Raw genomic sequence first — 26410 nt, 5'->3', positions numbered from 1 at the left:
TCGACTGCGTTGACCACGGTACACTGCTTGACAAACTTGAGTCTCACGGTATTCGAGGCGTGCATCTGAAATGGCTTAGCTCGTTTCTAACTTACAGATCCCAGGTTGTTCAGATATCTAGTAAGTCGTCCGAAAAAATAGAACTGAGTTACGGAGTCCCTCAGGGATCCATCCTCAGTCCTGTGCTTTTCCTGCTTTACGTCAATGATCTAAAATCATCGCTTCTGCATGGAAAATTAGTGCAGTTTGCCGATGATACGACTCTCTTTTTCAATGGAACATCAAGTTGGAACAACAGGCTTTTGTTGGCATCAACATCTGTGTCCAATACTTTCACAGCCTCAATCTTACAACAAACTCTTCAAAAACCAACGTTTTGAATTTTGCCTTGCGCACTGCAGGCAACCAGTGTGGGTCTGCCATTTTGTTAGATGACTCCACACTGGAAGAAGTCAGCTCTTCAAAATTCCTAGGAATGCACCTTGATCGAGGGCTGACTTGGAATGAGCATATTGACTAAGTTTGCGCCAAAGTCTGCGCTGGAATTTTTGTTCTGAGATCTTTAGCCAAATACTGCCATAGTCAGGTACTGATTACGGCGTATTATGGACTGATTTACCCCCATCTGGCTTACAGTGTGGTCCTTTGGGGAGCTTGCGCAAACACACAGTTTCAAAGAGCATTCAGACTTAAAAAAAAGCAATTCGAATAAACGCCAAAATCAAATTTAGAGAGTCGTGCAGGGAAGCTTTCAAGAAATTGCAGCTGTTGATTCTGCCGTGCCTCTACATTTTGGAAACAACTTTGTTTTGTATGAGTAAATGTGCCTTAACCAGAGGTCGAGACATACACATGTATGAGACACGTGGCAGAGCTAACTACTGAACTGGGAGACACAGAACGGTGGTTTATGAATGCCTGCCTTCGCAGGTTCATTTCCTCAACATACTGCCCAATTCAATTAAAGATGCCCCAACGCCTAAGGCGTTAAAGACTCGCCTAAACGCCTCTTGGTGTCACAAGCATTCTATAATGCAGGTGAGTTTTTGGCATTCGACTGGGAGACCGTCCAATTAGAAGACTGACTCGCAGTAAAAAAGATTTGATTTCATTTGAAATAAATCTAACCTACAGTACAAGTTTGTAAAATTACACGTTTTTATTATAAATAATGTTCAAATGCAACACATTCATCCAAATGGTTACAAACTAGAAGAAGAAAGATGAAAGTAAGGTTACTTTTGTTTGCTTGATTTATTTTTGTTCTTCATTTAACATTAAGTTGGTGAAAACAATTTTCGGTTGGGTTATTTTTATTTTTATTTTGACAATAATTCTTTCAGACATTTCCTCTGAAGACAAAATAGTATCACATACTATCCAACATTTTTTGAAAACATTACAAATAGTACTTTTTAAAACTTTCAGTCTAATGAAAAACCGCTGATAATAAGAGTATGTTTTCTTGTGGCATGTATTTCAAATATATTTGAGAAGAACCTTGGTTTTCCAGGTTAAAGAATAAATGTTCTTAATTTATATTGAATTTTCCAGGCCTTATGAGTTTTTTAGCCTTGCTATAAAACTGGCTAAAATTCCTACAGTTGGCTATGTCCTATTTTTAGTGAAACGCTCTTCAATTTTAAATGGTTGACTTTGAAATTGTCATCAAAATTAACCCAAACGAAGAAAGATCACTCTCTTAAACAACAAAATCATAGTCAGCATCCACAACGCCAACTCTAGAGTCTGTAATGCCTCTTGGTAACATGTATCTTCAGGTGCGCCCTCTGTTTGCACGTGTAGCTGCAGACATTACAGGAGAAAGGACGGAGATCACCGCATTCGTAGCGCTTGTGCTTGGTCAGAGAACGTTTGTGGGTGTAAGAACGACAGCAGGAGTCGCACCGGTACCGCTTCGTACCTGACTCGTCCTCAACTATCGAGAACCCTGCAACACACAAGTGGTCGTTCTTATAAGGACTGTTCTATAGATACAGTTATACACTCGTAGCGCTTGTGCTTGGTCAGAGAACGTTTGTGGGTGTAAGAACGACAGCAGGAGTCGCACCGGTACCGCTTCGTACCTGACTCGTCCTCAACTATCGAGAACCCTGCAACACACAAGTGGTCGTTCTTATAAGGACTGTTCTATAGATACAGTTATACACTCGTAGCGCTTGTGCTTGGTCAGAGAACGTTTGTGGGTGTAAGAACGACAGCAGGAGTCGCACCGGTACCGCTTCGTACCTGACTCGTCCTCAACTATCGAGAACCCTGCAACACACAAGTGGTCGTTCTTATAAGGACTGTTCTATAGATACAGTTATACATTCTGTAAGGATGATAGAAATAACAATAATACGATAGTGGCCCTCTTCTTAATATTAATCAGTTACAGCTTTTACAAAGTAGCCTATTACATTATGTTTTTATTCCAAAACATAATAATTTAATACTTATTAAGAAAGACTAAGTGCTTGATAGCCTATAATAGCTATTGTATTGAAATACAATTTTAAAATGAAGGATACTTTACCATTTATAAAATTAGTCTTATAAAAAATATATTTAAATACTCAGTAAAAAGGTAACTTAACATCTGAAACTTTTTGTTACACAATTTTTATTTACTTGTACCGTTTGTAAAGTTAATGTTATTGTGGGGCGTAGTTTTGTTTTGTGTTTCACTGTGATTGCTCTCGGAAATCAGACTCTCAAAAGGAATTACCGTAAATTAAATTACTGTCAGTTGTTCGCGACCGTGGCGAGGGCAGGGGTTCGAGAGGTCAGTTGTTCGAGGTTCTTGTTGTTTGTTTTCCGGCTAAGACTTGCTCGGTGTGTAAACCTGCGCTTATTACTCCCTACTTGATTGTGCTGGACTTCACGGAGTAAGTAAATAATGAAAAACATTATTGATTTGTATTTTGCGACTCACTTTTGAATATTTGTATATGTCCCAGTATTTCATGTAAACTAATTCAAAATGTTTTACGTTGCCTTTTTATAAAATGTGCTTTATATCGCGTAAAATTCTGGTAACTTGTTGTTCTGTCCATAGATACTTTCAATCAAATCAGATAGAATATAGATAACATTCAGAAAGAAGTATTAAAAGATAATCAATATACACTGAAGCCAAATGTTTATTAAAGTACTGCTCTATAAGTTGAGGAAAGCAGACATTTATATTAGAAACCACAAGAAGTGTGTGAGAGAGATACTATTTTAATTCATTGATTTTCGTTATCTTGATTATAAAATGTCTAAACTGAGAAATTTTAGTTTATTTTGTTATTTTTATTAATAAACTCCTTTATTTTTAACAAGTAAATTATTTTGTTTATTAATTGGCAAGTAATCTACATATCCTTAAATACTATTTTGTTTCCAAGCTTTGAAATACATTAATGAATAATTCAACACCATTTGCAATTCATAGACTCGATTTCACAACAATTATTTTAGCTTTAAAATGATTTCTAGTCATCTGTATTAGAAGAAGCGTACATTCAAAATTTATATTCGAAAAGCGAATACCTCGAGACAGAAAATCTGGTAGAAGTAATTACCAATAAAGCGTCATAAACACGGATTATATATTATAAGACTTAATATATTAGGAAAACAAGGAAAAGAAATACTTCCATCACTGTGCATTACGTTTAATATAACTATCGCCAGAAATCCTTTGACAATATAAACTGCTGATTAGCACTATCAGAGTATTATCGAGTAGAAAGTTATTATTAGCTCCGTTACGCGCTCACATATTAGATAAGATTACCCGTATTTTAAAGCACAGTTAATGAAAAGACAATTCAGAATAACAATAAGTGACTTTGAGATCTTATATTTTCAAAATAATAAGTTTTTATTTTTAATTTTAAAACATAACTATTAATGTTAACATCTCCAAACTAAGGGGTGTGGACATTTCAACTTGGTTTCCTCTTAGATCATCGAACATTGTTCTCTTAACTGGTTGCTGATTGATTTATTGTTATGGAAAATACACAGTAGAGAAGGTGTATAGTAAAAATAAAATAACTGACCAAATGAATCTTAAATGATCAATTCAATAAAGTCTTCTCCGACGATACAGGATACACACAACCAACCAGCATCTGTGTATAACATTATGAAATGTCTACTTCAATGTATCACTCAGATGGGATTGGAGGTTCTAATAACCATGGGTTCAGTCCTACGCGACGTCAGTGTGCTGCTGGTGCATTCTCAACATGTGCAGGCGAAGGCTAACTTTGTGTTTGGACGTGAGGGGACAGAGGTTGCAGCAGAACGGTCGCAAGGTACGCACTCGTACCGCTGGTGTTTGTTCACTCCTGAGCGACGTCAGTGTGCTGCTGGTGTATTCTCAACATGTGCAGGCGAAGGCTAACTTTGTGTTTGGACGTGAAGGGGCAGAGGTTGCAGCAGAACGGTCGCAAGGTACCGCACTCGTACCGCTGGTGTTTGTTCACTTCTGAGCGACGTCAGTGTGCTGCTGGTGTATTCTCAACATGTGCAGGCGAAGGCTAACTTTGTGTTTGGACGTGAAGGGGCAGAGGTTGCAGCAGAACGGTCGCAAGGTACGCACTCGTACCGCTGGTGTTTGTTCACTCCTGAGCGACGTCAGTGTGCTGCTGGTGTATTCTCAACATGTGCAGGCGAAGGCTAACTTTGTGTTTGGACGTGAAGGGGCAGAGGTTGCAGCAGAACGGTCGCAAGTCACCGCACTCGTACCGCTGGTGTTTGTTCACTTCTGAGCGACGTGAGTGTGCTGCTGGTGTATTCTCAACATGTGCAGGCGAAGGCTAACTTTGTGTTTGGACGTGAAGGGGCAGAGGTTGCAGCAGAACGGTCGCAAGGTACGCACTCGTACCGCTGGTGTTTGTTCACTCCTGAGCGACGTCAGTGTGCTGCTGGTGTATTCTCAACATGTGCAGGCGAAGGCTAACTTTGTGTTTGGACGTGAAGGGGCAGAGGTTGCAGCAGAACGGTCGCAAGGTACCGCTGATGTTTGTTCACTTCTGAGCGACGTGAGTGTGCTGCTGGTGCATATTCTCAACATGTGCAGGCGAAGGCTAACTTTGTGTTTGGACGTGAAGGGGCAGAGGTTGCAGCAGAACGGTCGCAAGGTACCGCACTCGTACCGCTGGTGTTTGTTCACTTCTGAGCGACGTCAGTGTGCTGCTGGTGTATTCTCAACATGTGCAGGCGAAGGCTAACTTTGTGTTTGGACGTGAAGGGGCAGAGGTTGCAGCAGAACGGTCGCAAGGTACGCACTCGTACCGCTGGTGTTTGTTCACTTCTGAGCGACGTCAGTGTGCTGCTGGTGTATTCTCAACATGTGCAGGCGAAGGCTAACTTTGTGTTTGGACGTGAAGGGGCAGAGGTTGCAGCAGAACGGTCGCAAGGTACGCACTCGTACCGCTGGTGTTTGTTCACTTCTGAGCGACGTCAGTGTGCTGCTGGTGTATTCTCAACATGTGCAGGCGAAGGCTAACTTTGTGTTTGGACGTGAGGGGACAGAGGTTGCAGCAGAACGGTCGCAAGGTACGCACTCGTACCGCTGGTGTTTGTTCACTCCTGAGCGACGTCAGTGTGCTGCTGGTGTATTCTCAACATGTGCAGGCGAAGGCTAACTTTGTGTTTGGACGTGAAGGGGCAGAGGTTGCAGCAGAACGGTCGCAAGTCACCGCACTCGTACCGCTGGTGTTTGTTCACTTCTGAGCGACGTCAGTGTGCTGCTGGTGTATTCTCAACATGTGCAGGCGAAGGCTAACTTTGTGTTTGGACGTGAAGGGACAGAGGTTGCAGCAGAACGGTCGCAAGGTACGCACTCGTACCGCTGGTGTTTGTTCACTCCTGAGCGACGTCAGTGTGCTGCTGGTGTATTCTCAACATGTGCAGGCGAAGGCTAACTTTGTGTTTGGACGTGAAGGGGCAGAGGTTGCAGCAGAACGGTCGCAAGTCACCGCACTCGTACCGCTGATGTTTGTTCAGACTGTTCTTGTGTTTATAGCTCTTCCCACAAGCCGGGCACGGGAAGCTCTTCTTCTGGGCGATCTTAAGCAGGGAATCTGAGAATTCCAGGAACTGTTGTTCCCCTGAAGGAAAACAAACGTAATTTATATTTTTGAACCTTTCTCACAAAACAGTAAAATTATATGTATAGTTAAAGGTGAGTCCTGAATTATTTATAATAAAAACATATAAGGATAATTATTACGAAAATAACATGAATATAGAGGAGTATTATTAATACATACATATTATTCATTAATATTAATACAGACACATAATGTGTCCCGGGATAGCAGGGGATCAGAGGAAGGAGATGATAGGTGGGAATAATAAGTTCAACCTCTTTATTCTCCATGTAACACATAGTGTCCCAGTTATTTCATCGCTCCAGTACCGTTGTTCCAGTACCGTTGTAAAGGTTGTCGTGACTGTTCCAGTGTTCCAGTTAGCCTTGTGCCGACATAGTTCCAGTTGCAAGGACTCACATCTCATATTTACATATTACTTCAACTCCAGTCAAACAGTTAATGCTTTATTAAATGAAAGCACTTAAAATGGAATGCGTATAGTTAACTGTTTATATAAAAAGTGTCGATTATTTTACATTTTTAACAAATTAACTTCTTTCTTATTGTATGTAATTAATTAATCTGGAAAAAACAGTCTAATAGTAATTAAATTTAATTTTTGAGAGGCATTTCGTTTTCAGTTGTATGGTTCTAATGATGTTATCATTCACGACGAAAGGCCTCCCACAGATAAAACGTAATTATTATTAGAGTGTTTGTTTATAAGTTATAAGATGGAAATGTTCTCATTCAGTATTAGGACTGGGAACAGGACAACACGGTACAATTGTGACGGAAGCAATACATTCAAACACAACTGTTATTTATGTTTTATTACAAGTCACACTATGCTAAATATAACGATACAATAAGCAATTCGATGGCTAGCACACTCGTGTTACATTATTTCAGAGTTTCGTAAACAGTAGGTTTAATAGAAGGTCCTTGCATTACTATAAACCCTATTTTATATAACATGTACAACATTTACATCACATTACATAACATAACATAATATTCATATACATAACATTCCAAACAATACATGAAACATTATAAAATCTACAACAATAAAAATAATAAAATTTGTAAAATCAACAACGTTAACAAGGGCTTAAGTATAGTATATATATATATATATATATATATATATATATATATATATATATATATATATATATATATGTAATAAATCATATATGTATCATAAATAAATAAATAAATATATATATATTTAAGTGGTTTGTTAAGTAATAATCGTAAAGCAATTTAAAGTGTTAAAAGGACATGAGTGTAACATTACATGTTACGTTATAAAATTGAACTTGTAAATGATCATAAGTTAAGTCATTGACCAATAAATCATATCATGTGCAAGAAATAGATAAGGCACATGAAAAATATGAAACCGTTAATTTTTTTTTGACCTTCTATTTATGAAGTTTGCTTCGTTATGTGCTAAAAGGAACTTGTACCATTTAAAAATAGTCCGCAAATAGTTGCATGATCACATGTAGACACAATTGAGACTGCTATTTTTTGGCAAAAGATGAGCATCGTCTTTGTGGAACTTTGCCAAACTTCTGTGGACGATAGTATTCATATTTTAAACCAAAAATATCATATACATGTAGGTCGAGAAATGTCTCGTTTAGCTACTAGCCGCCATTTTATCTCCCAAACTAGTTAAGCTACAGAAAGCAAATTTGGCACATAGGTTTGAATAGATAAGAGGAAAATTAAAAAAATAATTGTGTTATTTTCTTTTTAATTAGCGAAATGGTATCTTTTGAAAAAAACTTAGTCAAATAACAAAAATTCCAGTATATTAAAAAAGTTTACTAGACAACAACTATTTGAACAATTTTGTTACAATTCTAACTGTACTTGTTTAAACGAAATCTGTCAATTAATAAGCAAGCACGACCACTTTAAAGGTACACCTGCCCAGCCAGGAGCAACAAACAACTGATACCTCTCAACTGTGGCATGTTTATCATGCGCTCTCCTTATCAACTCATTTGAAAGGTACTGATAAAGAAGAACAGTGGAAACTAGAGTTTTCTACCTCAACCCAGTACAAAATGGCAGCTCACTGAAGTTAATAAAGTTAAACGGATGGATGGATCCTGCTCAATGGACAAAGATAAATGGACAAGACATAAATGGACAAAGATAGACAAATGAAACTCAGGACATCCCTCTAGGAAACAAAAGCGAACCATTTCCCCCAAATAGGTGTACCATTGGTTGAGATAGAAAGCTCTAGTTTTCACTGTTTTCCTTTTATCAATACCTTTCAAATGAGGTGTCACTTTATGGGATTTTACATTTAAAACTTTAGAGCCGCCCCCTCCTCCCCCACCAAAATCCCATTTTGGGGAAATGGTCAATGTTGTAACAGACACTAAAAAGTTCACTTCTATTTCATAGAAAGGTGTCCCGAGTTCCATCTCTTCATCTTTATCCATCAAAAACTAATCAGAGTGTATCCATACTTTTAATCACACTGCAAACATATAAAACACGTAAATTTAAATATTTAAATAGAGCTAATATAAATGTAAAAGTATGGCACTCACAATATTATGGATTAGCTTTAAATATGGTGGTTTGGGTCTAATATAATTTCAATGCTTCTTGTGCAAAAAAGTTATTTTTCTGGAAAAAGACAAGAGTTTTGGCTAGATTTAAAATTACAGCAAGATCCACTTTTTAGACAGCTTATAATTTGGTAGGCCTTGTCGCATATTTTGTAATACGATTTATTTAAGGTACGTGTTTACAATATTTCCTGATACTCATCTGTACTTGATAGTGACGGATACAAGTAAAACAATAAAGTAAAGTAAGTCCTCTCTAACACTTAACCTGGGGACCAACGGCTTAAAGGTGATTTCCGAACCACCGCCAACGTCCGGGCAGGCGGGCTGCTGGCAAGGACAGGATCGCTCAGCGGTCACCCATCCCAGCAGCAGCCACGTTCTACGTTGCTTGATTCGGTTATCTCGCGATAACACTGTGCCCACTACACTACGCTATTGGGTAAGGGGAAAAGAATGTTCACATTTTTTTAACATATACGATAATTACAAACTGGAACTTTGAACTAAGTTCTGATCCAAGTTAATGACTCCTCGGTGTCTTCTCTTGCGCTGATGGACCTTGAGTGATCTCAGGTGTGTGTACACTCGTGTGCACTGGAGACACTGGAACCTTGCCAGTACTGGAATGTCAACTGGAACGGCTGGGAAAATACAGATATCTCAAATTTTCTTTTATTTTCTTTTCATTAAGATGTAAGGTACAAACAATGAGCTTCCAATTAACGTACATAGCAAGAGTTCATAATCCCTGCAGCATTTGAAAAAATTGTCCATATTTGTTACCAAAACGTTATATTATAAATGATAAAACTGAAGTAGCTTCCTGTTTTGCGGATTTAAACAAACTCAATATTAACTGTACGAGTTATGAAATAGTTTTAGAAAACATTGTTCTTATATTTTAACGTGTTTTTAAGATTATATATTAGAACTAGCTGTTTCCCGCGCTTCGCACGCGTCTCTTAAGCTTTGCCCGTATATTTCTTTGCCTTCAAATAGTGTTTGGCTATTTAATATACGTAACTGTGTCGTAATTGCAGTTTATAATGTGCAGGCGCTTTGATAACTTTTATATCTTGCAGTACAGCCTGGTGGTGAGTTACATCAATGGGCATTGCATATAAACCTTCTACATAGAAAAATACAAATAAATACAAATTTTCATAGTGATCGGTCCAATAGTTTCTGAGTCTATAAAGGAGAAACCCACAAACATTCATTTATATATATTACTATGCTTTAAAAACTATAAGTGTAGTAATTAAATTATATATAAATATATTTTTTGTCGCATTATATATGTTTACAAAGAACAGCTGATTAAAAATTTGAAAAGACTCTTTCACTTAATAACATATGTTTGCTGCAATGCATTTCTTACGGGTATTTCTGTAACCAGTGGGGCGGAATCCTGAATCGGGAAAGGGATAAAAAGTATCCTATAACCTTCTACAGATCAAGACGAACAAATTAAAAAAAAAATTAGGCGAATCCGTCCAGCCGTTTGTGAGTGATGCTGTTACACACGAACAGTTTCATTTTTATATTATAGATATTATTGGGTTTGTATTCATACAAAACAAAACATAAAAGAGCATGTTAATATGAGTATGCTACACGTTCATTTAAAATGACTGGTTTTCATTGGTTCATTTGTATATTTTCATATTTATCAGCTCTAGCACATTTCAATCGGGCGTTCATTTATATTAAAAATATTCATGCAATATCATATAAAAATAATTATTAATGTAAATGATATGAGAAATTCTTGAATTAAACAAATATGCCATACCTTGTTTGCGCTTACGTGCTGCCTCTCGGTTCTTTCTGGGTCTTGTAGGTCTCCGTTTCAGTGACAGGTTCGCGAAGAAGGAGGTGCGATCCCCCATACAGTTGAAAGTCTTGTGACTCAGGAAACTGTTTTTGTAGTAGAAAGTTTCGCTACAGGAGATACATTGGTAAGCCAAGCATCCATCGTGGTCTGTGATGATGGTGAAATCTGCAAAGACAGTTAAAAGTTAGCATTTATATCTAGGAAAAACTTTGTCGTGTGCAAACCATAAATTCATAATTACCAAATGGAATAAAATACTCTTTTTTATATAAATATTTGATGGCGTCAAAGGCTAACTACAAAACAAGAAATGTCTGTAAGGTGAAATAACGATTGTAAGACTTTTAAGACTGAAGTGACAATACGTTAGAGACGAATCAGGTGCTTCGGATTAATTAAATTATTAATCTTATTAGTAATTATTAATTACCCATTTATAAAAGGACGAATAAAAGTTGACAGTGATTGAAATTCTTCAGTGTGTTCTTCCACGTGTTACACTACAGGACGACATTTTGTCACACAGAAGGTGACACTGTGAGCAAGCCTCATCACAGGGAGTGGGCGAATATAATAACTACTTAAATAATTAGCCTAATAATCTCTCAAAATATTTAATTTTATTTACTAATTAAGTGAAGAATAAGAGGAGAAATAGTGTCCACTATATGTCAGTTAAACAATACTGTTGACAAGTGAACTTGGGGAAAGGTTGTAACGTACGAGTAGTTACAACTCGACTTAGTGTATTAACGTAACGGTCCTATCACGTTGTGTTTATTATAATTCAGGTAGTTTCGATTAAATGAGAGATTCAGAAATGTCACATTGTGTCACAGGATATTTTAAAACGTTAAGATCAAATCCTTGCACACGCTAAGATAAAGAAATACTCTAAATCACACAAAATCAAGAAAATATATATTTATTTATTCAAATTATAAAATATTAATGACACACAAAATCAAGAAAATATATTTATTTATTCAAATTATAAAATATTAATCTTGTAATCACATCTTTAATATTAATAGTACGTAGGAAACATATAAAATACCTTTTTCTCATAGTATATCAGTAACTTTATTGTGAAATTTCATAATTGAAATTCTGATAACTACCTATAATACTAGAAATAATAGATAAGGAGATTTAGAATTTACAAAGAGATGACCATCTAAGTAAATATTAAAACTGTATTTCTTGTAAAGACCTAAGCTACTCGTATTTGAATGCCCACTTAGCGTTTTAAAATAAACTGAAAAAAGGACAACAACCATAACGGATTCTTAATACAAAGATCACTCTCACCATAACAGCTATAACAAACTCATAATTATATTAATTAACGCTATAAAAGTATCAGTAATCAGTATAATAATTAAAATAAACAGAAATTAACTAAATACTCCATTATGGAATTTATTTCTAATAACAAAGATAATCAAATATACAGAAATAAAATAAGAATTCAATAATCCAAAAACATAAATAAACATAATTTTGAGGTTACTCATGACCTTAATAAAACAGAGTTAAAATAACAAAATGCACACTGAAATATTTTATGAGTATGACAATGGACCATGATAAAAAGACATGTACAATCATACCTGTTAATGCAATTATGTTCAATTCGTATTGCAACATATTATTATCATTTAAACTCTTTCTTGTGTTTGTTGAACATGTGCAGTTTAAGGGTGGACTTCTGTTTACCCTTATAGGAACACAGGGTACAGCTGAAGGGTCTCTGGTCGCCACACTCGTATCTCTGGTGCTTGAACAAAGAACACTTGTGGGCGTAAACCTTCTCGCAGAAGGAACACTGAAACTTCTCCACTCCGCTCTCCCTCTGGACCACTTTGTACCCTACAGAAAGCACATCAATCAAGAAACGGTTTATTTATAACCTCTGAACAACTGTTCAGAGAATTGGAAATTTCTTTGATGGAATTGGAAGGGATTGGTTAAATGGATTTTCAAAATATTTGTACGCTTTATATTATCTCTTTTTTGTTTTATTGTACCTCTAAACTCCTTGACCTTTTAACTTAGGAATACACAAATCTTCGTCATTTTTAGGCAGACAGTAGTTGTTCTATTATCTTTTCATAAATTCAATAGTCATTTTTTAGAATTTTAAATTACGTGTATATATTTCAACTTTTTTCTAGTACCTACCAAAAATTCATATTACTACAGTACTGGAGTTAAAAAAAAATTTAATTTACCTATTTAAATAGTTTCTTAACGATGGATTAGTATCTGTGTTACTAAGCGATATTATTCAGTGGTTTGGGTAATTTATCACCTAAAGTGTGCGTTTTATGGTGAGATGGGAATACATTCAAAAAAGATTCACAATTCTCTATAAAATTTAATATCAGAGATATAATCACAAGATATCTACAACAAATCCTCCATATAAATTAATTTATTGAACACAAGTAAAAGAAATCTTAATACACAAAAAACTGTTGTAAATCAATCTGTAAAAGTTACAAATTGTTTATTGCCTGAAAATAAATCTGATGTTCAAATAATATATAGTATAATAAGTTCCAAACATAAAAGTTGCTTTACTTAAAATAAAATACTAAACTATAGAATAGATAGTGTAACATTTCATGTTATAACACTAATGTTTATAAATAAACTTCCAGGTACAGCGTTCAAGTTATTTTTTGTTATTACAAAATAAACTCTACAAAGTTATCTGAATGTTTCAATTATGAAAACTAGCAAATATAACGCTTAAAAACTAATCAATAATAAATTATCAGTTGGTAACATGTACAAGACAATACATGATTACAATTTGTCATATACTTAGAGTTATACAAAATTATTATGGTATTGCAAATTGAAAAACAGAAAATGTCAGAAGTTTACAGGCCGAGAGATTCCATGTGGTTTCCAAGTTACGCGAGAGGGGAACCACGGCTGGCAAGGAGGTGGGAGCCGTCTCACAGACTGAGCTCGCGACTTCCCCCTCCACTCCACATGAGCAGTAGGCTACTGCGCATCGTCAGGCCGAGGACCGTATGGAATCTGCCGACCTATAAACTAGCAAGAAATTTATTACTCGAAGAAGGGCAAAAAAGGGAAATGTATTGAGTGAAGAAAACTGCGAGAAACACAAAAAAGGAAAAGGGACGGGATACGTGTGCGATTCCAAGAAACAGGTAATCATACCTGAAATATGACCATTCGTTGGTGGAACTGAGCTAAGTATATCCATTGTATTCGGCATTCCACATTTTGACCATAAAGAAATAATAAGTTATAAGAGTGATATTTACGGTTTGTATTTAGTAATAGTTGTTGTGTCCTCAACATGTCGTTTGTTCCCTGGTATTACAGACATCTCGATGTATGTTGAACATGTGTCGTTTGACGTGGCCCTTCTGCTTGGAACTGTAAGGGCACAAAGAACAGCTGAAGGGTCTCTGATCACCGCACTCAAACCTACGATGCTTCAGGAGGTTGTACTTGTACATATAAGTCTTATCACAAGTAGGACACTGGTACTTCAGCCCTTCACCGTCCTTCACTACTATGTAATCTGGAACGATAGTAAATACATTCATTAATACATGTCAACAATAAATTATACATTAAATGTAGTAAAACAGTTACGAGGCAGTTATGAAAAGTTTTCCTTTATTATAATTGAAAGAATGTAAAGCCATTAGGTTTCACATCATTGCACACAATTTGAGAATAAACAATTACGTTTATTCTAGAGACAATTTGTTAAATGATAGATTAAATTAGCGGAAGATATCAATGGATAATAATTAGTGACCAAGGAACAATAAAATATTAAGGGTGCCTCATGAAATGGACACGTAGTCAATTATATCGTAACTCAATTGAATTAATAAAGATTTTTGCAAACGTCAAAATGGGTATTAAGTTAAATTAGTGGATAATAAAGTTGTTACAAATAGCACCAAACAGGCATGTCGTCTGCTCTTATTGTCAGAGAGGACGTAAGTATCAAGTCTCCCTCTCTATCTTAATTGTCACAACTCGTAATATCTGGCTGGTACAAACTGTAACCTGGCGAACAAAGGAAGTTAATATCCATTTATTCACCAATCATACATGCATTTGGCCCCGCTAAGTTAGAACTTGTCAGCGGGGTCCACTAATAACAGTTTTTGTGATATACTGGTGGAAAAATAAACAAAATTATTATATAACATAAGTGCAAAAAAGTACAATCTATGCAGTCTACTACTAGTGGCACAAGTGGGTAAATCCATGACATCAATCACAATTGAAATTAATCTCAAGATTTACCGGCACACCACCTGCAAATCATAGCAATGTTATACTGCAGTTCTAAAATAATTATTATTACAGCTTACATTCATTATACTTGTAATGATTTGATATAACAATCATGAGAGGGTATACCATATGCAGTCTTCATGGAAGGGGATGAATTTCCTAACTTCCTCCCCGCACTGGTCTCTCCCACTACAAAAAACTGAATTGCACCAGCTGTGAATCACAAGACTACAGCGTAAGGTGGCTATACTACGGACCTTGGTTCATGAAGGTTATTGGAATATGAATTTAACCTGAAAGTTAAACTTGCAATACATTAGTACAAGTAATTTAAACAATCAAAATAAAAAAAATATTGTTTTCAAGCGTAAATATACCAGCTAGTGATGCATTTATTTAATCCTTTCCTAAAATCTGTTTATACTTTCTTTTAGTGTTTGTGTCTCCTTGTGTTGGTGTTCATGAGTTTTTAACACCTAACCAGTCTTTAGAATCTATTTGAAACAATTAATAGCATGTGTAAATAATTCACACTCATACTCCATAATTATTCTGTACTCATGCTCCTTCATCAACTACACCGTTCTACGATGCTTCTAATCTCCTTTACTCTTGTTTCTTCAACACCTTTCCTTCATCACCTACCCACTCTTGCCCGCCTCACTTATTAATACATTAACACAACGATACTATAATGACAGGTGAATAATCAATGTCGGGTTGTACTTTGTAAATAATCAGACAAACAGACTTAGTACTAAACGCCACACTTTATTTAGGGTTATAAAATACCAAAACCTGGAAGCATTAGTTATAATATTAGTCAGAAATGAATCAATATAGTTTAATCACTAGCTTAAGAGTAAATATAATTCAATATTATTTATTATGTGATTTTTATTTAATGGTTTTTAAAGTACTACACTACAAAACAGCTATTATACATGGCACTAAACTTAAATTATAAAGATAGCAGACAAGTATAACTAACTTATAACTAAGCGGAGTTGCCACGCGTGTGTTAGTTACATCATATGTGTTAGTTACATATTCTTCAAGCTTTAATACGTGTTAAAGATGTTTTTACGTTTTTTTTTTAAATTCTCGCACCTGAACTTGTTCCCATATTTGACTTAAAAGTAATAAATTAAAGTACATCTTGGGAACTATAAGTCCAAACCATAATAGGCTACATGCAGGCTGCCTAACAATGAAAACAAAAAATGTAATAAATAACATTATATATTTAAATGCTTAAAGCTACGTACCAAAACTTCCGGGTAAGTTTAAATCATTCTGCGGTATTCGGTATTACAATTTATCTTCATACAAATAGTGACTTTGTCCACTAATAACATTTTAATACAGAACGCATTTTTAATACTTCCACAACATGTTTTTGAAAATTGCTTTCGCCGGTTAAGGCATCATCAGTTAATATAATCAGAACACATGCATATAAAATCTAAAAATAATAAACTAATAAATTATAAAAGTATCACGTGAAAAATATGGTTTACAATTTTTAATTTATAACATTAGGAAATTTACGGAACGTGAAAAATAATTTGTTTTAACTTTCAATTTTGTTTCTTGTTGTCCATGAATAATGTTTGAAAACTACACTCGATGATTAAAAATTGATATGATGATTTTTTTGTTATTAAATGTTCACACAATGTTTACATTTTCAATGTTTTCTTTTTTAAATTATAAATGTGTTATTTTATTCTCATTCCAACAGGTCTTGACATAATTAAAAGTACACTACCAATATAAGTTTATTTCCATCCACTGTCAAATTTTATTAATTACATTCTTGGTTTCTTGATGATTGTTTTTGTTTCAATTTCGATAAGTAACTTCTTATTTTTAGATGAGCTATACACAGTACGGATATTACATTTAGAATTCATGTTACGAATTTCTTCTGATGTTGCTTTTGTATATGAAATAGTAGCTGTAGTGAGATCATTCAATTGCAATAAAAATAAATGTCTTAATTTATAATTCCAAATACTTAATAAAACTAATGAAACTAGAACCAGTAATCTAAAATTTGTTGCGTAGAATGCATCTAACTCACGTCCTAAAAATTAGGTTTGAGCTTTTAAAACTGATACCAAATAGCGTAATGAATTTGTAACTTTTGTGTAGTTACTGTTGCTCCAAAATTTATAACGCTCGATTGTTTATTTTATACAACCGTGTGCACTACTTCCGATATTTTAAATTTTAGTCATTGAAAATTACTGTAAAAAACACCAAACACGTTCTTGGATTAACTAAGGTGATACAGATTGTATTCTGTATTGCGTTAATACCCGAAGGCAGACATCGTGAGTTTTCTAGAAAACTTAAAAATATCACTAAATATTAGGGCATGCAAGGTTGTACTAAAACTACTGTCATAACAATAATAACACTCGCGTTCTCTAACTAACACTGTCGGGTCGTTCGATGACAGGTTCAGACCGTGTGTTTTTTCATGATGTGATGGCTGACCATGTACTTGATGCGGGCTGAGTAGGGACAGAAGGGACAACAGTAGTTGTTCTTCTTCTTCGCGCTGCAGGGATGAGTGCACAGCTCTAGCTTCGTGTTGAAAGTCTTCTTGCACATGAGACACTCCAGGACATCGCCGTGCTCGCTCTGGATCAGGATTGACGCTGTGGAAGAAACAGGACTCCTTCAAACTTTGTGGAGTAGTTGAATAGTAGTTAATTATACATTGGACATTCATTACTAAAATACGAATCCAACGACAAAACTGTCATGCTGTGAAGAGTGTCATGAGTTTCCTACTCATCTATATGGATGTTTCATCTATCTAATCTAACATTCTAAATAAAGTAGTCCTGCAAATTAGATCTCGAAGATGAAAGAACTTTACTTTAAATTTAGTAGTAATTTAGCGTCCAGGAAACCACATTTTGAGTAATAATAAAACTGATTACGACATGACCATGCGTAATGTTATATTGGGAATGAGAAAAGCGCGGAATAAACAATTTAGTTAACAAATTTAGTGCACTGTATTCGGCAAATAAAAGCAAAGCCATGTCAAACAGGAAGAAAATAAATACAGAGATCGATGTATATAAAACATTGGCATTAGTCAGTTTGCATTGCTCTATATGGTACCACCACATATGATTAAGTTATTCTATGGAATTAGTTGGTCAGTTAAGTTTGAATTAATAGACTAATGCAATTTAAATTATAGTGTTGTACAGGTTATGAAACTCGCTTGGAAACTGGACCCAATAAAAAATATTCAACATAAGGACGGTAAAACAAATCTCGTTATTTATAGTTATTCCACTGAAACAGATATGAACTTATTTAGTTTACTTTAATTTCGGCGTATAGTTTAATATTTAAGAAAATGTGTATTTACATGTACAAACTAATATTTTAAAGATCATAAATAAAAGAGTACAGATTAAAAGGGAGTTTACTAGTATGAATAAAAGGAAGAATAATAAGTAGTCGAAAACTATAATTCTCGAAATAGTCAGGATACACAATAACCGCCTGATACCGCAAGAGTGAAACTCGAATAATTAAAACATTTAATTCGTACTTAATGTTGTAAACATTTTCCTAAAATAATATTGCTTTTTCTAAAACGAAGCTCTTACTCATTGCTATATCTCAGGACGACGATAACAACTTGAATGTGAAGTTTATCCCCAGTTCATTTTCTTCTTAGTGCAGCGTCCACGCGTCATGTGTGTGACATCAGATTCTACACCGAACTAAGAAGGTGAACTTAATATTTACTTCCAACACTTACACGAAGAGATGACTGAATTCTTATGTTTCTTCATGTGCAGTTTGAGGTTGCCCTTCTGTTTAGCGCTGTAACTGCAGACGGTGCAGTGGAAGGGTCTGCGCTCCCCGCACTCGTACTTGATGTGCTTGTTGAGGTTGCCTTTGTGCAGATACGACTTGTCACAAGAAGGGCACTTGTACTTCTCCAGCCCTGTCTCGTCCACCAGTACCTTGGCATCTGTAAGAGTTTTAATGTTAGTGGAAGTCAACGTGTGTTCATGTAACCGAATCTTGGAATAAAAGTAAAGTAAAGTTGTCTTATTTTACCAGGCGAAGTTAGGACTAAGATGGTGAACTGAAGCTAAACTTAACAATTTACATATGATACAAACCATATGACACAGACCGATGATCGACCGTGATGGTACGCCCTACAGAACACGTACTGGATACATCAACGAGAAATTATTTACTTCCAACACTTACACGAAGAGATGACTGAATTCTTATGTTTCTTCATGTGCTCTTTGAGGTTGCCCTTCTGTTTAGCGCTGTAACTGCAGACGGTGCAGCGGAATGGTCTGCGCTCACCACACTCGTACTTGATGTGCTTGTTGAGGTTACCTTTGTGCAGATACGACTTGTCACAAGAAGGGCACTTGTACTTCTCCAGCCCTGTCTCTTCCACCAGCACATTGGCATCTGTAAGAGTTTTAATGTTAGTGGAAGTCAACGTGTGTTCATGTAACCGAATCTTGGAATAAAAGTAAAGTAAAGTTGTCTTATTTTACCAGGCGAAGTTAGGACTAAGATGGTGAACTGAAGCTAAACTTAACAATTTACATACATGACACAGACCGATGATCGACCGTGATGGTACGCCCTACAGTACACGTACTGGATACATCAACGAGAAATTATTTACTTCCAACACTTACACGAAGAGATGACTGAATTCTTATGTTTCTTCATGTGCCGTTTGAGGTTGCCCTTCTGTTTAGCGCTGTAACTGCAGACGGTGCAGTGGAAGGGTCTGCGCTCCCCGCACTCGTACTTGATGTGCTTGTTGAGGTTCCCTTTGTGCAGATAAGACTTGTCACAAGAAGGGCACTTGTACTTCACCAGCCCTGTCTCGTACACCAGCACATTGGCATCTGCAAGAGTTTTAATGTTAGTGCAAGTTACCGTGTGTGTACATAACACTGTTGTGTTGATGTAACCAAATCTTGGAATAAAAGTAAAGTAAACTAAAGGTGTCTTATTTTACCAGGCGAAGTTAGGACTAAGAAGCCCTCTCTAACACTTAACCTGGAAACCACCGGCTTCCGGAAAGGTGACTTCCGAACCACCAATTTCGGGGGGGGGGGGGAATAACTTCTTGAACTAAATGTCTTGTGTTAAAAATAAATCCTAATCAATTACAGTACCTACCTCTTTTAAAATTACATTGTATTGGTTTTTAAAAATGCATGTAGCCCACTCATAAGGTCATCATATTAAACGTATTTAAGGCAAACCAATTCAAACTAATGTTTGTTGCCATTTCCAAAAATCGAACCCGTGACTCTCGGTTGGATAGCCGCATTATTACCCTTAAGACAACGGTTAAAGATATTCATGCCTTAAACTAAAATCTTATTTTTAAATTAGATTAAAATCTCTACTATATCTCTAATTATATTTTAATCTAATTAAATTGTATAGCAATTTTGTCATGCCGCTTTTCAATATATTGTAATATAAATGTTACAATCATAACTGCTATTGACCATTCAAAAGTGATTTTAATCACACGCCATGGCTAATACAGTTTTAAACCAAGTTCTATAGCAAAAACTAGTTTTTCCTAACAAATGTATGGCCAAAAACATTTTTCAAAATGATCGTTGACATAAGTTACGTACATACTTTGTCCAAACTAAATTTACCTTATAATTATTTATTTAGTAGAAAAACGTTTATATTATATCATTATTATTATTATTACTGCAACTAGTTTTCACTATAGAGTATAGTCAAAACTGATATTGACTAGACAAAATTCATTTTGCCCATAGCGTGGGTAAAATCAGTTTTGACTGATTTAATTGTAGCATATATAACACTAATACACTAATACAGTATGTTTAATGTTATCTAATTATATTTTCCAGTAATTTTCTCATGCCGATTTTCAGTGTATACATAAAACTACAATGATTCATCTATTTCAATTCATTATCACGATAGCCAATAAAGACAAAAACAATTTGCATCACACAACAACCGTATCACTACATCAATGAAGGCCAGCCCTAATACTACCACCGAGTGACTTAGCTCAGCTCGGTAACATGTATTTTCATTTTCTTATAGCAAGCTGTGGAAGATATTGGTAATAAAGATAACGTAAAGTTACAATTTGAGACCGTGTTTTTATTTATTTTCACTTATTAATGTTTACAATGCTACAAAGTATATAAAGAAAGCTGATAGAGTAAATTAATCCATATGGAAGAATACAGCCTAAATAGCGTAACACAATTAATACAGCCATCGTTATTTAAACCTTGAAGCAACATACAGATGTTTTCATTGGTTTGCTAACAAATTCTTTGCATTGCTTCGCCATTTTTAATTACTTTCATATTAAGAGGAAAAATCGGTGTTTCAATCTACTTTTTATTTTAATAATACATACCGGGTACTGTATTTCGTCGTTTAATAATCACGACGGTGGAGTATTTGAAAGAATAATGAGACCACGATCAGATTTCATCGTTGTGCGTTGTAATGAAAACTACATTAGTTGTAGTTCACGTACTACAATGTAAATAGTTGGACAATATTCGTGTTTAAGTAGATAGATAGAAATATTTATAATCTGAAATTGCGTTGAAAGAGTTCAAACCTATTAATTATCAAGTGATATGTTTACAACAAAAACTTCAAAAACTGGCTCGAAAAATGATTGTATGAATAAAAATGTCTATAAAATAATTACTGTACAAAAAGTACAATATCCGCGGATTGATTCCTGAACAGTTTCATAAAGTCGGCAAACCTTCATAAATATCTCCATTTTGTTTAGGTCTTTCATCTCTTCCTATTTCAATGATGTGTTTTTCTCAACCGTGTTGAATTCTGGAACGATGCAGAATCTTCACATTTGTATCTGAATAAGGTACGGGATTTCGTGAACACGTACATAACGTACATACATAGCATATTTTTCTTCTTGAAACTTCCTTCGCCAACATCGAAGAAACTTTCTTTTTCAAAGCCTTGCTCAGCTCTTTCAGCATCAGAGGCAAAATTCCAAGAGCTGCATGAGTACTCGAAGATCAACGAGTCCTACTGTGATCAGACTCAACGTGCAATGTGTTCATATCGGATCAGGATAGCAGAACACCACGTGCTTCTTTCTAATGTGCAACTTCAACTTGAACTTCTGCTTGGCGCTGTAGGTACACAGCGGACAGGCGAAGGGTCTCTTGTCACCGCACTCGTACCTCTCGTGTCTGGTCAATGTCAGCTTGTTCTTGTAAACCTAGCAAGACTCAACGTGCAATGTGTTCATATCGGATCAGGATAGCAGAACACCTCGTGCTTCTTTCTAATGTGCAACTTCAACTAGAACTTCTGCTTGGCGCTGTAGGTACACAGCGGACAGGCGAAGGGTCTCTTGTCACCGCACTCGTACCTCTCGTGTCTGGTCAATGTCAGCTTGTTCTTGTAAACCTAGCAAGACTCAACGTGCAATGTGTTCATATCGGATCAGGATAGCAGAACACCTCGTGCTTCTTTCTAATGTGCAACTTCAACTTGAACTTCTGCTTGGCGCTGTAGGTACACAGCGGACAGGCGAAGGGTCTCTTGTCACCGCACTCGTACCTCTCGTGTCTGGTCAATGTCAGCTTGTTCTTGTAAACCTTGAGACACGCTCGGCACCGGAACTCCACACAAACTCCTCGTGCAGCTGCGGGCAGAGGGAAACGTTAACGTGTATTTGTCCACTAACACTGTATTCTCTTCAGTACAACTTATATAGTTGGTTATGGACACAAACCACTAATCTATCTGTCCTATACAATTGGTTCTTGAGGTCTCTTAGGGAGCCAAATTCAAGTGTTTAGTACAATGTGACAAATCTCAACCAGTTGTATTAATCTGTGAGGCTGGATCGATCATGATTAAGGCTGTCACTTAAGTTCTCTCATATATTACGTGTAACAAAAATACCACCTTATATTGAAAATATGTTAGTTAATTAATAACCTAACATATTTAAACGTGATTAAGATTGGACTAATGCATAAAAGTCATTTTGAGTTTTCCTTATCCGTACAAATTGAAATATCACAATTACGCATTGACATTACAAACAAATCCAACAATGGATGAACGCAAGTGATTTACACAAACGATAAAAAACACAAAACACATTAAAAATAAAGAAGAGCGTATGTGAAACACAACAAATGATGTGATGACACAGAATTGTGTCTGTGTAAGTGATGTGGAAAGCAAAGCAAGTCAAGAAAAGCAAGAAGAAACCCCCTCCCTTTAATCGACTTTTAAACTATTAAACATGTAAAAGTCAATGCAGTGCAATGCTTGACAAATAACTTTGCGTATTATTTTCATTGTAATAACAACCACCCGTAGTTGAGGAGTTACCCATTCTTAAAGAGGACAGCATACTCCCCTTTTCGAAATTCCTACATAGTAACCAATAGTTGGTACGTTAATTTTAATACCGTGTTTGGACAAATTCTGAATGATTTCAGAAGACTCATTATATTATATATTTATATTTGATAATTTTATAACAGCACTCAAGAGATAAAACGTATCTTCTGTGTCATCTTACAGCCAAACCTATGCTGTCACTGATAGAAATAACTAGCACTAGGGACTAGTAACAGTAGTTAGTTACTACCAGCCGCCTAACTAACCGTAATGTTTATTGTAACTACGGAGACTGCTGATTATATATATCATGATAGAAGGAACAATAATAATGCACTATCAAGAGTCTGTGTGATTTATTTTACTTCATTCGCTCACTGTTTTACTTAAACTTTATAAATACAGTATTTACAATTCTTGAGATTACTTCATATAAAAACATACAGTTCAGTGTACGAAATTATGTACAAGTATATACAACATAACAAAGAATATTGTTACCTTGAACTAGGACAAATTTATTTCCAACTTACAGCACATTTAATATGGTGTCTTGTATGTTGTACTTTGTACAAAAACAAATATATACTGTATCTATTTTATTACTACTTTGTTTATTTGTATTTATTACAGTAGTAGAGTTGATAATGTACTGTCACTTGAATACTACATAAAAATTACATCCGAGTTTACATACATGCGGAAGTATAATATACTCTAATATCCATGTGATTTAAATATATTAAAACATTTTCAGTTGGAAATTTATAAGAATTCTAGTAGTTTATTTATTTACAAATAATATAATAAACTAGCATACTCTGAAAAGGTGTAAGGGTTTTTTTATTTTTCAGTAGTGCTCAATGAACAACAAGAAATGTAAAACAAATTTGTTGTTGCTTTTAAATGTAAAGAAATGTATTGCATTGGGTAAGAATTTTAGTTCGAGCAAAGTTTTAATTTGTGAAATCCATTCAGGCATTCCGTTTTTATTGTGTATTATCGCGTGAAGTATGAATGTGTACTTAGGTGAAAAAAGCAGTGATTGGAAAAAACCCCAACATAATGGCTCTTGAATTATTTTGTAAGAAAGGTCCCGCTATTTCATTTCTTACAGACAAACTTGAAAAAATCATTTTATGTATATTATTTTTACAATATTAAATCCTTTTTATTGTATATGTGCTTAAATTACACTTAAAGCTTTACATCCAAATCTAATTTTACTCACTAAGTATCTAATACTGTGATTAGGGGCCGAAGAAACAGATCAGAGCAATATTATCCTTAATCTTACATATAAAAAGTTTTACTAAGTTTCAACGATGCTCTTACAACAGCCCAATTCATATTCTTGCAATTAAATTGATTGAGTGACTTCTCAAAAGATTTCTTCCCATTTGAAAACCTTCTTCAACCGTCTCTGTTTTGCCTTTTAAGAACTTTCCACTAAGAATTTTCAAGTGGTCAAAATGACCAATTCAGAGTTTTATGTAACGCTGTAAAAGAAAACATACTATTTAGTCACACTTGTACAGTATAAAATTCTGGATGAGTTCGATCAAGATCGATCGACTTCCTGTCAGGCACGGTACGACATCCATCAGTTCACCGAGTCAGGCTGTGATCAGAGTCCGAAGATGTTGGATCAGGATAGCAGAACTCCTTGTGTTTCTTCTTGATGTGCAGCTTCACCTGGAACTTCTGCTTGGCGCTGTAGGTACACAAAGGGCAGGCGAAGGGTCTCTTGTCACCGCACTCGTACCTCTGATGCCTTGTCAGCGTCAGCTTGTTCTTGTAAACCTTGAGACACGCCTGACACTGGAGCCCCGCAGAACCCCCGCGTGCCGCTGCGGACACACAAGTACATGTCAATCTTCGTCCACCGACCTCGACTACAGCTATAGCGTTCAGTTCAGTACGGACACAGATCATTAGAAGAGTCTTGCCTTTGTACCTCACTACTTGATATCCCTTGCAAGTCACGTGCCCTTCCACCGCCGTGCTAGTCTATAAGATATATGCATATCTAAACCGTACTGCAATGGTATTTCTCAACACGCCCTGTGACAACTGGAGTCGTCACAAGATGGTTCTGTCTTCAGGTCTGTGACCTGTTTATAATTATTTATGAAAGTATATATTTATCTTGAGAAAGATCATTGCAGGACGGAAACGCTTATCTATGAAAAATATTGGAAATGCCCAATAGATCGATGTCGTCCCAGTCCTCAAGGCTCTACGCACCATTATCGATTTATATTGACTACTCAGCAGAGTCCCTGGTGGAGAGCCAGTTCAAATGGTACAATCAAACGTAATTAAAACATTATTTAATTTGCTCACAAAATTTATTAATCCATAATTGAAAGATTAATCAGGTAATAAATGGAAATGATTTGTTAATACCATCTGATAATGATAACGTCCTTGGCGGCTTTTCAACCTTTACATTACTTTGATGAAAAATCGAATGTGTATGTCATTACTGATACAAGTAATCCAAGCAATACAATTGCAACCCTGTAATCGAGAGTCAGAACATAAGTTTTAATAACTATCTAAACCGATTAGTAAATTGTATACGTTTGGTGACGTTATATCTTAACCACAAAGTGGGCTTTAACCATCAGTGGTATATGTTGGCATTTATTCTATTGTACAAGGTATCCCGAGTCGTTAGCCTACTGTACAAACCGCTCTCTCAATCCTAAGAGTTTCAGATACTCACTTGTAACGACGAGCTTTTCAAATTAAATAATAAAATACCGCAAACCCTGTTAAAACCTCTATTCGAATAGAGGAAATCAATGTGAGAAAACGAGCATAACCTAGAGACGAAAGGGCGCGCGTCCATGAAGTACAAAACTAAATATGATTCAGATTTGTCATTATAATACATTAATAATATAAGTCGAAAGGTCAATATTTATAAATCCTGTGTGTACTATAATTCAGAAGACGACACAAACACGAGTGGAAAACACGTGTTAATAAAAAAAAGGTAACAAATTATGAAACTCTGCGTCAACTGGACATGTAATTGTCAACTATCATCTAAAATGTTTCGACTGTAATAAAACCTTCATAGATAAATATACAATACGTAATATATACTG

The 26410-nt window shown here is 35.5% G+C and overlaps 4 protein-coding genes across 4 annotated transcripts; all 4 read right to left on the bottom strand.

The window, feature by feature from the left end:
- Positions 1–1230: 1230 nt before the first annotated feature.
- Positions 1231–15476, bottom strand: LOC124356116. Its single transcript, XM_046807270.1, has 4 exons — positions 12155–15476; positions 10500–10706; positions 9192–9345; positions 1231–2277 (listed from the first exon to the last, which is right to left on the bottom strand). Exons 1-4 carry the CDS (start codon positions 12189–12191, stop codon positions 2262–2264), a joined length of 414 nt encoding a protein of 137 aa, XP_046663226.1. The 5' UTR covers positions 12192–15476; the 3' UTR covers positions 1231–2261.
- LOC124353442 (zinc finger protein 814-like) lies at positions 12199–17181 on the bottom strand. Its single transcript, XM_046803280.1, has 4 exons — positions 17168–17181; positions 14853–14863; positions 13906–14109; positions 12199–12413 (listed from the first exon to the last, which is right to left on the bottom strand). Exons 1-4 carry the CDS (start codon positions 17179–17181, stop codon positions 12199–12201), a joined length of 444 nt encoding a protein of 147 aa, XP_046659236.1.
- On the bottom strand, positions 15595–21904 carry LOC124353441 (gastrula zinc finger protein XlCGF57.1-like). The gene is made up of 5 exons (XM_046803279.1): positions 21817–21904; positions 19559–19867; positions 19107–19322; positions 18643–18858; positions 15595–17512 (listed from the first exon to the last, which is right to left on the bottom strand). The coding sequence occupies exons 1-5, from the start codon at positions 21902–21904 to the stop codon at positions 17313–17315; spliced, it is 1029 nt and encodes a 342-aa protein (XP_046659235.1). The 3' UTR covers positions 15595–17312.
- A 1726-nt stretch (positions 21905–23630) lies between these two features.
- LOC124356115 (longitudinals lacking protein, isoforms A/B/D/L-like) lies at positions 23631–26317 on the bottom strand. Its single transcript, XM_046807269.1, has one exon. The coding sequence runs from the start codon at positions 25224–25226 to the stop codon at positions 24900–24902; it is 327 nt and encodes a 108-aa protein (XP_046663225.1). The 5' UTR covers positions 25227–26317; the 3' UTR covers positions 23631–24899.
- Positions 26318–26410: the final 93 nt, after the last annotated feature.

Source organism: Homalodisca vitripennis, chromosome 2 (assembly GCF_021130785.1).
Source record: "Homalodisca vitripennis isolate AUS2020 chromosome 2, UT_GWSS_2.1, whole genome shotgun sequence".
Lineage (NCBI taxonomy): Eukaryota > Metazoa > Arthropoda > Insecta > Hemiptera > Cicadellidae > Homalodisca > Homalodisca vitripennis.
Note: the sequence above shows the minus strand (reverse complement) of the source record. Positions and strands in the feature narration are given on the sequence as shown.